The 14,969-nt window shown below is 41.9% G+C and overlaps 1 protein-coding gene across 1 annotated transcript in view; it reads left to right on the plus strand.

Moving 5' to 3' along the window:
- Positions 1-10,274, plus strand: part of mpp3a (MAGUK p55 scaffold protein 3a) — a 31,545-nt gene extending 21,271 nt beyond the window's left edge. The window contains 7 exon segments of the mRNA XM_058768548.1: positions 466-528; positions 531-626; positions 1,266-1,346; positions 1,833-1,926; positions 2,030-2,138; positions 8,185-8,313; positions 8,643-10,274. Of these exon segments, the coding sequence (XP_058624531.1) occupies positions 466-528; positions 531-626; positions 1,266-1,346; positions 1,833-1,926; positions 2,030-2,138; positions 8,185-8,313; positions 8,643-8,822 (752 nt within the window). The 3' untranslated portion in view covers positions 8,823-10,274.
- Positions 10,275-14,969: the final 4,695 nt, after the last annotated feature.

The following is a 14,969-nucleotide window of genomic DNA, read 5'->3' on the forward strand; positions in this document are numbered from 1 at the left end:
TCATAATGTTAGAAAATATTTTTATTTAAAAAAAAAAGGTTTCAATTGATTCACTATAAAATAAATTGGGAAAAAAATATCATTGTTTCCACAAAAAAAAAAAAAAAATTAAGAAGTGCAGCTGTTTTCAACATCGATAACAATTAGAAATGTTTCTTGAGCAGCATATTAGAATGTTTTCTGACTTTATCATGATAGAAATAAATTACAAAAATTTTAAATATACAGAAAATTGAAAACAGTTATTTTGAATTGCAATAATTTTACACAATATTACCGTTTACAGTATTTTTGTTCAAATAAATGCAGCCTTGGTTAAGATTAAGACTCTTTAAAAACATTACTGACTAAAACCTTTGAATGGTAGTGAAAATACATAAAACTAGTAATCTTGATTGTTTTTTTCTTGTCATGTAATAAATAATGAATTTAGATTTGTGACCTGCTTTCTTGGCTCTGTCTCAGCCGGTTTAAGGAGAAGTTTCCGTTTAAGCCGGAAGGACCGTCGTGGTTCTTCAGGAGAGGCAATGTTTCTGACCAGAATGACACAGAATTCCTGACCTATGAAGAAGTGACGCGCTACCAGCAGAAGCCCAATGAGAGACCCCGATTAGTAGTTCTCATTGGTAAGACAGTGTATATATATATATATATATATATATATATATATATATATATATATATATATATATATATATATATATATATATATATATAAAACATAACATTCCATCTACAGTTCAGTGTTTTTATACTGTGTGAATTGTGCATTGTGTAATGTTGCAACAAACAGCCCACTGATCAACTGATCATTGGTTGTCTAAGTCCTCACAATATTGGAAAGTACAAATCAATGACACTGTGTCTCATTAGGCATACTTATAAATAAGACTTGCAACACTTGGCAACTAGCTGGTTTATGATGACAATTTCATAATACTTGTTAATTCCAGGAAATATGTGCGTAAAAATAATTCTTGTTAAACAAGTTCCTAATGACCAAATCTGCATTAAAGTGCTTTAAACATATTAAAAACTAAGCCAGAAATGCATAATACCTTCTATAAAGAACTGCCTATATCAGATTCAAGATGTTTGCCCACATTATGACGATACACTGACCTCTAGTGGCAATAATGGTTCAGCTTCAGAATATATCTTCGATCTCAGTCATTTTCAGAAGTACTTTTTCCTTGTACACTGCACTTTAAGTAATAAGCTACTATATATGCAATCATTTTAACTTGCTGCCTATCTTTACACAGGTTCTCTGGGAGCACGTATCAATGAGCTGAAGCAAAAAGTGATAGCAGAAAATCCCCATCGCTACGCTGTGGCTGTGCCCCGTAGGTCTTGCCTCATTTCCAAGCAAGATAAAAGGAGCTTTCTGATAAATACACTAGTGGAATTACACACAAACACAGTTCAGACCATGAACACTGAAACTTTTCAGTGTTTCAGACTTTAGAAATGATCTGAGAACTTTAAAGTCACCAAAAATGGTCATATTCTTCCCAGCTCATATGAAACAAAATGTGAATTTCTGATGTATATCTATGACCATTTTTTATATTATGAAAGTGAAGTAGGACTGGAGCTGTCAGGCTTCAAAAAGAATGCAAAAGCACATATGAACCACTTTGATTATGTCTTTATGATTCTTTTACATACTTTTTGAAGCTTGAAAGCTTCAGTCCCCTTTATAATCACTCTGGATTTTTTCTTTTGTGTTTCACACAAAGAATGTAACATACTGTAGGTTTATCAGGGGTGAATAAATCACCATCCCTTCAAACCATATGACATTTTTGGCTCTCTGTTCTCCATCACAGACACCACACGGCCCAAAAAGAGCCATGAGAAGGAGGGATTGGAGTACCACTTTGTGACTAAGCAGGCATTTGATGCAGATGCACAGAATAACAAGTGAGTCCCATTGTGATGTGTTCCTCTTGCACTGTTTCTCTTCTACACACGTTTTATCCATATTGTCCTATTGTCATACCCTGACTTGAATTGTTGTCTGTAGATTTATAGAGTATGGAGAGTATAAAGAGAATCTGTACGGGACCAGTATAGAGGCCATCCGCTCCGTTCAAGCCAAGAACAAGATGTGTCTGGTAGACGTACAGCCTGAGGTAAATTACAGATTTTGCCCTGGGTGTTGGTTCAGTTACTGTAAACACTATCATTTATAATTTACATGAAAACAGCAAACTATTCTTTTAAATTATGCACAAAAGCAAATGTCTTATGTTTTGTACATTTGTACATTCAATTCAGTTCAAGTTTATTTGTATGGCGCTTTTTATGATACAAATCGTTGCAAAGCAGCTTTACAAGAAATTAAGTTTCCACAATATATTTATTGGCTGGCATCCTCTGAGGGGTTGGAATCATCTCTTCTCAGGTGTTTGGTCATCTCAGATCATTAAAGGGTTGGATCCAGACTGAAGCTTCTGTAATTCCTAGTTACCATGGGATGTTAATCCTAAACAAATAGAGACATAATTAGCGTAGCTGCTGTTCCATCCAAGCAAAAATGATTTGTTCAAAGGCTTTACAAGCGCAAGTGCAAGAGGCCCTGAGATGGGCGACCCAGGGATGGAGGAGACTGCTCGTTGGGAGATGGTGACCGCACTACTCCCTCCCCCGAAGGAGGGCCGGGTGGAGAATCTTTTGTTTCGTTTTGTTGTTGTTCCGGTACCCAAAACATCAATAAAAGAGTGGTTTCCTCAATCTCTGGGACTCAAGAGGAGGAGAGTGGTGAACCGTGCATCACGGGATCACTTCCCTCCTCCTCTCTCGCCAGCAGGCAGCAGTGGGTTGCCCAAGAGCACCCCTCCTGCCCATTCATGGAACCAGGTAAGGGCGGTAGCACTCGAGTCCCCGCTTCAAGTCGTCACACGCCAGTCTGTCACAAGCCTCAAGCCGGGTTCCTGTGTTTCCTCCCTTATGAGGAGGAATCAGGTGAGTGTTACACTGCACACCCAGACCCCGCCCCCCGCCGTCACAGGCCAAGCCGTCACAGGCTCCGGGCCGGATCCCTGTGTTCCACCTCGCTACCCCACCGCGGGTATGTCGGTGGCCCCGTTGGTCCCGCTGGTACGGTCTCTCGGAGCCTGGCTAGCGCTCCCCAGTCCGTCTCGGTGGCTCCTTCAGACCATCAGACTCGCGATTCAGTTCGCCCGGCGTCCCCCCAAGTTTGGGGACATCCGGTTCACTTCAGTCAAGGCCGTCGATGCCCCTGTCTTGCGTGCGGAAATTGCAGTCCTGCTGACATGAGGTCGGGGTTTTACAGCCCTTACTTCATTGTGCCCAAGAAAAGCGGTGGGTTACGACCGATCTTGGATCTGCGAGTTTTGAACCGTGCACTTCACAAGATGCCATTCGAGATGTTGATGCAGAAACGCATTTTTGGGTGCGTCCGTCCCCTAGATTGGTTTGCAGTGATCGACCTGAAGGATGCGTACTTTCATGTCTCGATTCTCCCGCGACACAGGCCATTCCTGCGATTTGCGTTCGAGGGTCGGGCATATCAGTACACGGTCCTGCCCTTCGGGCTGTCCCTTTCGCCTCGCGTCTTCACCAAAGTCACAGAGGCGGCCCTTGTTCCCCTGAGAACGGGGTGTGCGCATCCTCAACTACCTCGACGACTGGCTCATACTTGCACAGTCTCAAGACCAGTTGTGCGCACACAGGGACCTGGTGCTCAGGCACCTCAGCCAGTTGGGTCTTCGGGTCAACTGGGAAAAGAGCAAACTCATGCCAACGCAGAGGATCTCTTTTCTCGGCATGGAGTTGGATTCGGTCAACCAGACAGCACACCTCACCCAGGAATGTGCTCAGTCGGTGCTGAACTGCCTCAAGACTTTATCAGGCAGGACGGCGGTCCCACTGAAATTCTTTCAGAGGCTCCTGGGGCATATGGCTGCAGCTGCGGCGATAGGTCTGCTCCATATGAGACCACTTCAGCACTGGCTCCATGGCCGAGTCCCGAGGGGGACGTGGAAACGCGGTTCTCACTGGGTTCAGATTACTCAAGGCACGATTGCCTGCCACAAAACCTTCAGCCCGTGGACAGATCCCTCGTTTCTTCGGGCAGGAGTGCCCTTGGAGCCACGTACAACGGGCACGCAGTGTCAGGGGTGTGGACGGGTCCCCAACTGCGTTGGCATATCAATTGCCTCGAGTTGCTGGCAGTACGCCTTGCCTTGAGCCGCCTCAGAGAGCGACTTCGGGGCAAGGACGTTCTGGTCCGTACGGACAACACTGCGTCCGTTGCATAGATCAACCGGCAAGGCGGTTTACGCTCCCGTCGCATGTCGCAACTCGCCCACCACCTCCTCCTCTGGAGTCAGAAGCATCTGAGGTCCCTTCGTGCCATCCACATCCCAGGAGTGTTCAATCAGGCGGCCGACGAGCTGCCTCGAGCGGCACTCCCTGGGGACTCCCTCCAGCTGATTTGGAGTCGGTTCAGAGTTGCTCAGGTAGACCTGTTTGCATCTCCAGAAACCACCCACTGCCAGTGGTTCTACTCCCTGTCCGAGGCAACGCTTGGCACGGATGCACTGGCACACAGCTGGCCCCAGGGCCTGCGCAAATATGCGTTCCCTCCAGTGAGCCTGCTAGCACAGACACTGTGCAAGATCAGGGAGGACGAGGAGCAGGTCTTGTTAGTGGCTCCATATTGGCCCAACAGGACCTGGTTCCCGGAACTCATGCTCCTCGCGACAGCCCCTCCCTGGCCGATTCCTCTGAGGAAGGATCTGCTTTCTCAGAGACGGGGCACCCTCTGGCACCCGCGTCCAGACTTGTGGAAACTCCATGTGTGGTACCTGGACGGGACGCGGAGGTTCTAGGCAATCTGCCCCAGGAGGTAGCTCTCACTATCGCTTCAGCACGAGCACCGTCCACAAGACGGGCCTATGCGCTGAAGTGGAACCTGTTCGTCGAATGGTGTTCCTCTCACCATGAGGACCCCCGGAGATGTTCGATCAGAGCCGTGCTTTCCTTTTTGCAACAAGGGTTGGAGCATAGGCTGTCCCCCTCCACCCTTAAGGTTTATGTTGCTGCTATTTCCGCTCACTACGACCCCGTAGAGGGGAGGTCGGTGAGGAAGCACGATCTGGTTGTCAGGTTTCTTAGGGGGGCCAGGAGGTTAAACCCTCCTAGGCCTCCCTCCTTACCCTCTTGGGATTTGGCATTGGTGCTAAGAGCCCTACAAACTGCCCCCTTCGAGCCATTGCAGTCAGTTGAGTTGAAGTTTCTCTCTATGAAAACCCTACTCCTGACTGCGTTGGCCTCGATCAAGAGGGTGGGGGACCTGCAGGCATTTTCGGTCGACGAATCGTGCCTTGAGTTTGGGCCGGCTGACTCCAGTGCAACTCTGAGGCCCCGGCCCGGCTATGTGCCCAAGGTTCCTACTACTCCCTTCAGGGACCAGGTAGTGAACCTGCAAGCACTGCCCCTGGAGGAGGCAGACCCAGCCCTAGCTTTGCTCTGTCCTGTATGCGCACTGCAACAGTACGTGGATAGAACTCAGAGCTTCAGGACCTCAGAACAGCTCTTTGTCTGTTACGGAGGACAGCAGAAGGGGAAGGCTGTCTCCAAGCAGAGGATGGCCCACTGGATAGTGGATGCCATCACCTTGGCCTATGAAGCACAAGGTGTGCCCTACCCGCTCAGGTTGCGTGCTCACTCCACTAGGGGTGTCGCATCATCCTGGGCGCTGGCTCGTGGTGCCTCGCTAGCAGACATCTGTAGAGCTGCGGGTTGGGCGACTCCTAACACGTTCGCTAGGTTTTATAGCCTACGTGTCGAACCGGTTTCCTCCTGTGTTCTCACCTCTAACGGGTAGTGGCACTGAGAGGCCCGGCTCAGAGTCGGCTTGCAGCGTTCTTACGCCTAATTTTTCAGAGAGTTCCTTACCAGGCAAACCCTGTCGAGTCCTCCAGCACTCCGGCGTCCGGATGTGGCGGAGCGTCCGGCGCCAGGCCTTTCAGGCAATGAATTCTTGAAATCTGGTGTGAGGTTGGTGCCCATATGAGTGACCCTGTTGGGATCCCATATGTGTATTCCACGGTATGCTTATTAGAGCCGTGTCTCCCCTGGCAGACCACGTTCTGCCATCTCCAATGATGCAGCCTAAGCCATCTCAGAGACTTCCATGTGCAATAGGGCTCTACGGGGTTACTTCACATGTCTAAATGCCCCTTAACCCCCTCTGGGAGGAGGTGACTCCGCAGTGTGCCTCTTCCAAACGGAAGTCCAAGTCCTTATGTTATCCAAGTCCTACTGTCTGGGTTGCCCAAGGAACAACAGTAGTTGACCCTCTCTGTGTAGAGCCCGGTCCTATCGTCTGCCTTATAGGAAGGATCAGGAGGCCTACACAGGGCACTGGAAGGGGCAGCTCCTGTGGCGCTTTGGTAGGGATCCCAATTCGTCGGTCATCCGATGTGACTCAGAGTGACCAACTGAAAGGGAACGTCTCGGTTACGTATGTAACCCTCGTTCCCTGAAGGAGGGAACGGAGACGTCACGTCCCGTCACCACAGTCGCTGTACCAACGCTGAGCGGCCGGGTCACCGGCTCGGCTCCTCAGCGAAAGCATGAATTAATGCGGTGCACCTGCTGCCTCTTATACTCACGCTGTGATCAGCGGCAGCTGGATGCAGTGATCGCATGCCAATGTCCATTGGCTCGTTTAGTTACACTCGAAGTGGATTGGTCTCTCTGGCGAGATCCCAATTCGTCGGTCATCCAACGTGACGTCTTCGTTCCCTCCTTCAGGGAACGAGGGTTACATATGTAACTGAAACATTCTTCTGCTACAAGTAACAACTCTTTCAGTAGTTTAGTGGGTACAGGATCTAATAAACATGTTGGTTTAGATGCACTGATAAGTTTATTTAGCTCTTCTTGTCCTATAGTTGTAAAGCACTGCAGTTTTTCTTTGGGTGTGATGAATGAAGCTGAAGTAGACGCAGATGTTATGTATTTCTGATGTTATCTATTTTATTAGTGAAGAAATTCATAAAGTCATTACTATTAAACTGTGAGGGAATATTTGGATCCGGTGGCATCTGGTTATTTGTTAATCTAGCCACTGTGCTAAATAAAACTTTGGATTGTTTTGGCTATTTTCTATGAGATTGTGGATATGCTCTGCCCTGGCAGCTTTTAGAGCCTGTCTATAGCTGGACATACTGTTTTTCCACGCAATTCTAAAAACTTCCAAGTTAGTTTTTCTCCATTTACGCTCAAGATTACGAGTTTCTTTTTTGAGAGACTGGGTGTAACTGTTGTACCATGTACGTTTTTCTCTAACCTTTTTCATTTTGATGGGGGTAACAGCTTCTAATGTATTAGAGAAGATAGTGCCCATGTTGCTAGTCATTTCATCCTAGTTCATGTGTATTTATGGGTACACAGAGTAGTTGAGATAAATCAGGCAGGTTATCTGTCAGGTTATTTGCATCACTTACAATACATAGCCAAAAGGAAGTCATTCTCCAATGCTGATATGTACTGACTGCTTTCACCTTCAGGTGGAGCTACTTGTCTATTGCAACAAGAATATTAGTTATGCAAGACCACATGCAGTACTTTACCCCCAATGGCAAGAATCCGTCTTATGATCATGGGAGGCAATTTACCTAACACTTGCTCTCATACATTTTTAATGCGAGATTGTACTGCTACTGGCTTAAACTGAACTTAAAGTTTATCAGGGCATACAGAAATTGTTTATTTATTATGTGATTCTGTAGGTGGTCTTGCAAAGTTCATTGCAACTGGGTTAAATCTAGTTAAGAGAAAAACATTTTGTGAAACCCTATAGATTGTTTTAATGTCAAACCTCATTATTAAAAAAAAGGTTATGAAAGAGTTAGAACAACAGATAGAATGCTTTGGTGCTCAATAATTATTTCTTATTATCACTGGTTTATCACTGACTTATTTTTCAGGATTCTAATGAATAGAAACCAAATAGATCAGAAAGAAAAAAGTAGAATAGAAAACAATTAGAACTTGTAAATGACTACTGTGATTTTTGATCATTGATTTAATACGTTCTTGCTGAATAAGAGTATTTATTTCTTACTTGCCTCGAATTTTGAACAGCAGTGTAGGTAGATACACCTCTCCACATTACTGGTTCTGTTGTTTGTCCCACTACAGGCTCTGAAGGCCCTGCGGACGGCTGAATTTAAGCCTTATGTCATTTTCGTAAAACCTCGAATCCCAGAGAGTCGCAGACGCCGCAGTGCCGCCACTTCGCCAGGAGGAGGTGAACATGGGCGAATAACAGTGAGTCTGTTCACAGGTTTACATCACTCAGCTCTCAAGAAACCCTGTGGCACTGATCAACGACAATTCTTCCAGCCTCTCAAAAAATCAGCCTTGAAATTGTGTCATTTCATAATAATTGGAATAAAATTGCAGAGACTGTCTAGCTTTAAAAATCATCTTAAGGTTTGTCTCACTTTATGGGAAAATCACAGAATCTACAGACGCAGTATCACTAGCTTGATTGCTATATATTTTTGCACACTACACTTTGCATCTACTGACATCTTTCATTTCATTCTCACTATAAATATGCATGCCCTACACTCTCTCATCTCCTCATCTTTCAGGAGGAGGATCTGCAGGAAATGCGTCTATCAGCGCAGCAGACAGATCAACAGTACGGTCACCTAGTGGATCGGGTCTTGATTAAGGAGGACACTGCCAGTGCCTGCGCAGAACTACGTAGCATCCTGGAGAGACTGGAGCGGGAGACCTTCTGGGTTCCTATGAGCTGGGTCAAAGCCTAGGACCTCAGCTTCATTTCAGACTGTTGACCTACATTTCCACCAATGGCTACTTTTCGTCCGGTTGGACTGCACTGGGCTTGGCTTCTTTGAGCGGTCCACCATCTTTAAGAGGAGGCATAAAGCGACTAAATAAGACACTTGAAGGGTGTCTGTTTTATTACAGATTTAGTTTTCAGGCTGAGACATGCAGGCACATAAGCACTTATTTTGGCATGAATGATCTAATTTATTTTTGAATGACATTAAGTATTTATTATTTGGCTTGTTATTTCATGACATTTGTTTTTTTGATACTTTGTGGCTTCCTTTCAGGTTATTTAAAGAGTTTCAATAGACTGTTCACTAAAGCAATACTTCCAGTGTCAGATTATATTATCAGAAAGGCATTGACCTTTGGTATTAAAAGGCTGTGGAATGTGGTGACCATAGCAACGGCATTGTTCTTCCTGAATTGCACATCTGGCCAGAGTAAGTGGAAAATTTGCAGGTTGGATTGTAAATTTTTCAACAATGCACATCAAGCTGTTCCCACGCACACCCATGCAGAGACTCGTTTAGCAACCGTAATGACTTCAGTTTGAGATTATTTGAAGTTTTAATTTCATCAAGTGTTGCCTGTTGGACTTTGTTGTGTAATTTAATCACAGAAATCAAGTTCTTTTTGAAGAGCACGACTGATCAACGCTTTCACAAGAAAATATTAAACTCCTGCTGTGCCAACTACTGTCTCAATGCACCTAGCTTATCCTCTCAAAGAGGTTCTTCATTCAGAAGAGTAACAAAATGCCATGCCAAAGCACTTGAGCTTCACAATATCTATGTAAATATGTAACTAAGCTTCCTGGACTTTTGGTTTACTGGGTGTAGATGAACTGAGACAGTGTTGATTTGAGACAATAACACCCAGATCCCTTATTTTTTTGGTTGTAAAGGTCTATGCGACAGTTCGGAGTGCATATGTTACATCTGCATCATGAGCTCATGCATCTTTTACCATTTAACTTTCACATTTCACATCTCTCTAAAACTTTCTACCATTTCCCAACATATCATACAAATCCTCTTGATCCTACCTCACCTTGGGTTTGAACTGAAATCTGTCGCCTTTGTTGTAAGCTGCAATTCTTCGGTGTAAATTCGTAATTGTATGTCATGTACTGATTGCAAGTAAATATCAAAACCTGTCCAAAAATTGGCTGTCTTGAATGTGCGCAAATGTGAGTATTTTGACAAACACTGTCTCTTATACATATGTCAGATTGAAATGACAGTAAGCAGTACTGCAGGGTATTTTTTTTTTTTTCAAGATCATTCTGTCAGCCACTCTATTGCACATTAACATTATGAATATATTCTTTGCTGCGGGCAATCAAACCAGAGACTGTGTTATCCCATTTCCAAGCTCTACAGGCTATTGTTTGTTCTGTTTCATGTTAGATTGCATTTATGACAGTTTGACAGCTGCTGTCTTAAAACAGAACTGCAATAAACAATGTTAGATTTGTCAAATCTGAGACGTCCACAACACTCGGATGAATCATTTTGCCTAATATACAAGCAAAAAGGTATACGCAGCAATCAGAAGGGGTCCTAACTCTGCCAAATTCAATCTGGAAGTCGTGAAAAGCTGAAGAAAACAGCTAAACAACACATTCCCTCAGTGGAGTCATCCTTTAATCCATCAATGAAAGTCAAGCGTCCAATCAAACAACCCACTGGCTGAGATCTCTTAGTGTCAGACTTACTTATTCATTAGTAGATTATGGTCTTTAATTGGAAAATGGACTGAAGGCTTGGACTTAGCTATCTTCCGCCAGCTTTATTTCACAGGTCTCTGAGCAGTGGCATATTTGTGTGATAGACTTCCATCCTCCTAATTGGGCTGAGAGGGAGGGGATGTGATGCTTGCTAATTGACATTTGTTTGATTGTGTGGGAAAAGCCGGTATTTGTTTGGTGGCAGAAAGATCCTTTGAAGTAATCCCGTCTCAGTCTCGTTCTCCCTCTCGAGCAATTAAGTTTTGGAACATTTTGCTTGCCCTATAAGACAGATGGGAAGAAGAAGAAAAAACAATTAAAATGGGTGGCAATTGATCTCATTAGTATGGAAGTCTTGGCAGAGGTGTGGATTTCTATTACCGGCACAGAATCATAATATCATAAAACATTTTTAGAAGAAGCTGAAGCAAACAACACACGTACAGTGTGATTAGCTTCTGCGAAGTATTACTATACTGAAAATATAAAATAGAGATTCATCTCTTGGAGGAAACAATATTCTCATTAACTGGTTTATTCATTTATCTGAGTCTTTTGTATAGCATGCGTCTGACAGCATGGTGATTTACACTGCATTGTGTTGTGTATCATTAGGAGCATTGCTAATAACGCTGCTGAAGGCCAACATCAATAACTTTTACCAAACAGTAGCCTGTTCAGCGTTATCATGGCCTACCTTTATTTATGTTCACCGAATGTCATGACAGCAACTGATGCTGCAAATGTGCACATAGAAAGATTTACTATAGATGCCTGTTTTTCATATAAAAAAGGTAATTGCGACTTATCTTACAATTCAAACTTTTTTCTTTTAGTTCTGAGTTTATATCTCAGAATTCGGACTTTGCTTCTTGCAATACTGAGAAAAAAAAGAATTTTGTGATGTTAGCCTACAATTGTGAGTTTATAATTGTGAGATATAAACTGGCAATTCTGAGAAAAAAGTCTGAATTGTGAGATAAATAGTGGCAATTACCTTTTTCATTTTTTTTTTTATTCCAGAATTTCAATGTAAACTCAAGAGTTCTGAAGGTGAAATATCCAGAATTGAGAGTTAAACTCAAAATGACAAGGAAAACAAAGTCAGAATTATGAGGTATAAATTCAGAATAGTAAGAAATGAAGTCAGAACTGTGAGATAAAAATACAGAGTTGTGAGAAACAAAGCCAGAAGAGATATAAACTCAGAACTGTAAAGTCAGAATTGTGAGATATAAGCTCAGAATTGCAAGAAAAGAAGTCAGAATTTTAAGACAAATTTAGAATTTTTAAAGAAGTTTGAATTGTGAGATGAAAAAAAAAAGTCAGAATTTCAAGAAGAAAAAAAAATCTGAATTGTGACACAAATTTAGATTTTTTTTTATTAAAGTCAGAATTGTGAGATAAAAAGTCAGAGTTTGCAAGGAAAAAAGGAAGGATTGTGAGACAAACTCAGAATTTAAAGGAAGTCAGAATTGTGAGATAAAAAGTCAGGATTGTGAGACATAAACTCATAATTAAAAAAAAAAAAGTCAGAATTGTGAGATTAAAAAGTCAGAGTTGCAAGGAAAAAAGTGAGGATTGTGAGACAAACTCAGAATTGTGAGACAAAAAAAAAAGAAGAATTGCAAGAAAATAAGTGAACTGTTTGATAAAAAGAAAAACATCAGAATTGTGAGATTAAAAGTCACAATTACCTTATATATATATATATATATATATATATATATATATTTTTTTTTTTATCCAGTAGTGGAAACAAACTTCCATATTGGACTACCAGCCTTTGGAGTTTTGCTTTGCTGTACTCTGGGGTTGTGTAAGGATTTTCATTATATAGCAGTAATTTAAAATGTTCCACAAGCATCCTGGGGCTTGATTATCTGCCTGTTACGTCAGACATGCCATGATGTCTGTTTATGAAAACAGCACTGCTGGCATTATAACTTGTTAAAACTTAATGAGTATACTGAACTGTCAGAAAAAATGTGCAAAATTTGTACCTTCAGGGGTATGACAGCTTGTCGCTGTAGCCTAAAGGGTACATTAGTACCTTAACATGTACTACAGGCAATGTATCTACAATGTATCTTTGAGGATACTGCCCCGCTGACAAGCTGTTGTACTCCTAAAGGTGTAATCTTTGTACAGTTCTTTTCTTGACAGCAAACTTTTTTTGCAGCTATGATGCAGAATTACCTTATTTTCTCATTTATAATTCAAAGTCAACTTAATATCTGCAAAAATCTATGCAAAGTGACCTATGAAGAGGCTGAGGATAGCTCGATTTCACAAACAAACTTAGTCTTTGGCATGAATTCTGTTTGGCTCATCAAAACAAAAATTTATGAAAAAGCATGCGTGATTATTCTTTTAATAAATAAACCATCAGATCATGCTAATAGTCATCTGTTTTGCATCACTTTTGCTAGTTTAATTATGGGTGGTGTGTTATGCCCACATGCAATGCTTTGCAAAACACAGGAAGGCACATAATGGGTAATTAGTTTCATTAGAGTTCGTATTACTAAAAAATGACAAACATCAATCCATGTAGGTTTGTGGGGAAGCTGGAGCCATCCCAGCATCTTTGGCTGTAGACTACAGGGTAACATGGCCAATCCATTGCAAGACCTACTGATATACGGACAATTTAGTGTCTCTAATTCTCACATGATAAAACATTTGGAAGTCACGTTGAACAAAAATAGAAGCAACTTGGTGCAATCATTATTATGTTTGATTTCCTGAGGATTTTGATTGATTGAACGGCAATCATACTGAAGCTAAAAAGACTTCAAAAATGCTGAAAAAGACCCTGCAGTTGCTACTCCTACAAAAATAAAACACCTTTTTGCCACACATACTGTTTTCTTATAAATTACTTGTATATCACATATCACATTAGAAATGTGTGCTGAATAGTTAAAGGGTGATTTGCGAACACTCTTAGCTGAAATTAGTATTCTGTGCATTAGATGAGCAGGAAAAGAAAAGCTTTGTGTCATGTTTAAAGCATTTAGATAAATTACCTCCTGCAGAACATCTTCTGCCTGCATATACCTGTTGTTTAGCCTCAGGGGGCTTATACAAACACCATAGTTTGTTCTACAGATTGATTTTATGTCATTAAATTCCTAAAGAATGATAATGGATAAATCACAGATTTGAGGTTTAAATGTTCCAGACAGACTGTCAGTATGACAGAGCCTCTGACTGGCATGTTCAATCATGCACCGTTGATATTGAAATATAACACACTAATAACAAGTCGATCGATGTCTCATCGATGGATGAGAATTTCTCTGTCCATTTGAAAGATTTGTCTGGGTAAATACAAGTTAAAGTCTATTGACAGCAACTGTGTGCAGTCGATTAGGATACCAAATAAAATCGAATCAACTTGTACCCCAGTGTGAAAAAGCAAACAACCTCCTGACAGTTACTGATACTTAAGGTGCAGACACATTTAACGCTGTTTGGCGAAATCCAGTCATGTGAGGATGAAAACATTCTCAACACAAATTTTGCAATAAGTTAAAGTTGGTCGTTGATAAACGTAAATCTGCTTGGTTTAAAAGTGACTTGTGAGCTGTGCTTCATACATTGCTACACTTTGATAGATTTGGACCTTTTTGCCCTATGGCCTTTCTGCCCATTTATCTTAGTATAGTCGAAATCCCGTGGGTCATTAGTAATGCACGTGATTGGGAAGTGAGGGACAAGTCATGAGAAAATTTCACCATGTAAATTACGCATCAGATTCAAGTTTGTTGAACTTTTAACATTCAAATTCACCAGGTTTACAAATATAAGTACAATGGACTACTCTGCCCACAACATTTTGCCAAAGTTGGGCTAATTTGACCAATAAAAACTATGAAAGTCGCGGCTCACCATTTTCCATGGCAAACTCCGTTTCAATATTATAAAATAATTTGCAAACACTTTAGTTTAGGGACAAATTCTTAAGTTGCCTATTAGCATGTCTATTATTAACATATTGGCTGTTTATTAATACTTATAAAGCACATATTCTGCATGACCATGTTCTATATCCCTAATCCTACCCAATACCTAAATTTAACCATGACATTACTATTAATAAGCAGCAAATTAGGAGTTTATTGAGGCAAACTCATAGTTAATAGTTTGTTAATGGTGAGAATTGGACCTTAAAATAAAGTGTGACCAATAATTTCAACTCAAAGCACTATCCACCTAATTTATTATTCGGTGAGTAGTCAATAAGCTTGATCATAAACTAGGTCATAACCCCTTCGGGGTGATCATTGTTTTCATAGTTTAAAGCTTTTTATATTTAACCTCCTAAGGCTCCTAAGGGAGGACAGGTTCAGAGAGGCCTGTGAGAATTGCTGTGAATGCCTCA

This window comes from Onychostoma macrolepis, chromosome 03 (genome assembly GCF_012432095.1).
Source record: "Onychostoma macrolepis isolate SWU-2019 chromosome 03, ASM1243209v1, whole genome shotgun sequence".
NCBI classification, from domain to species: domain Eukaryota; kingdom Metazoa; phylum Chordata; class Actinopteri; order Cypriniformes; family Cyprinidae; genus Onychostoma; species Onychostoma macrolepis.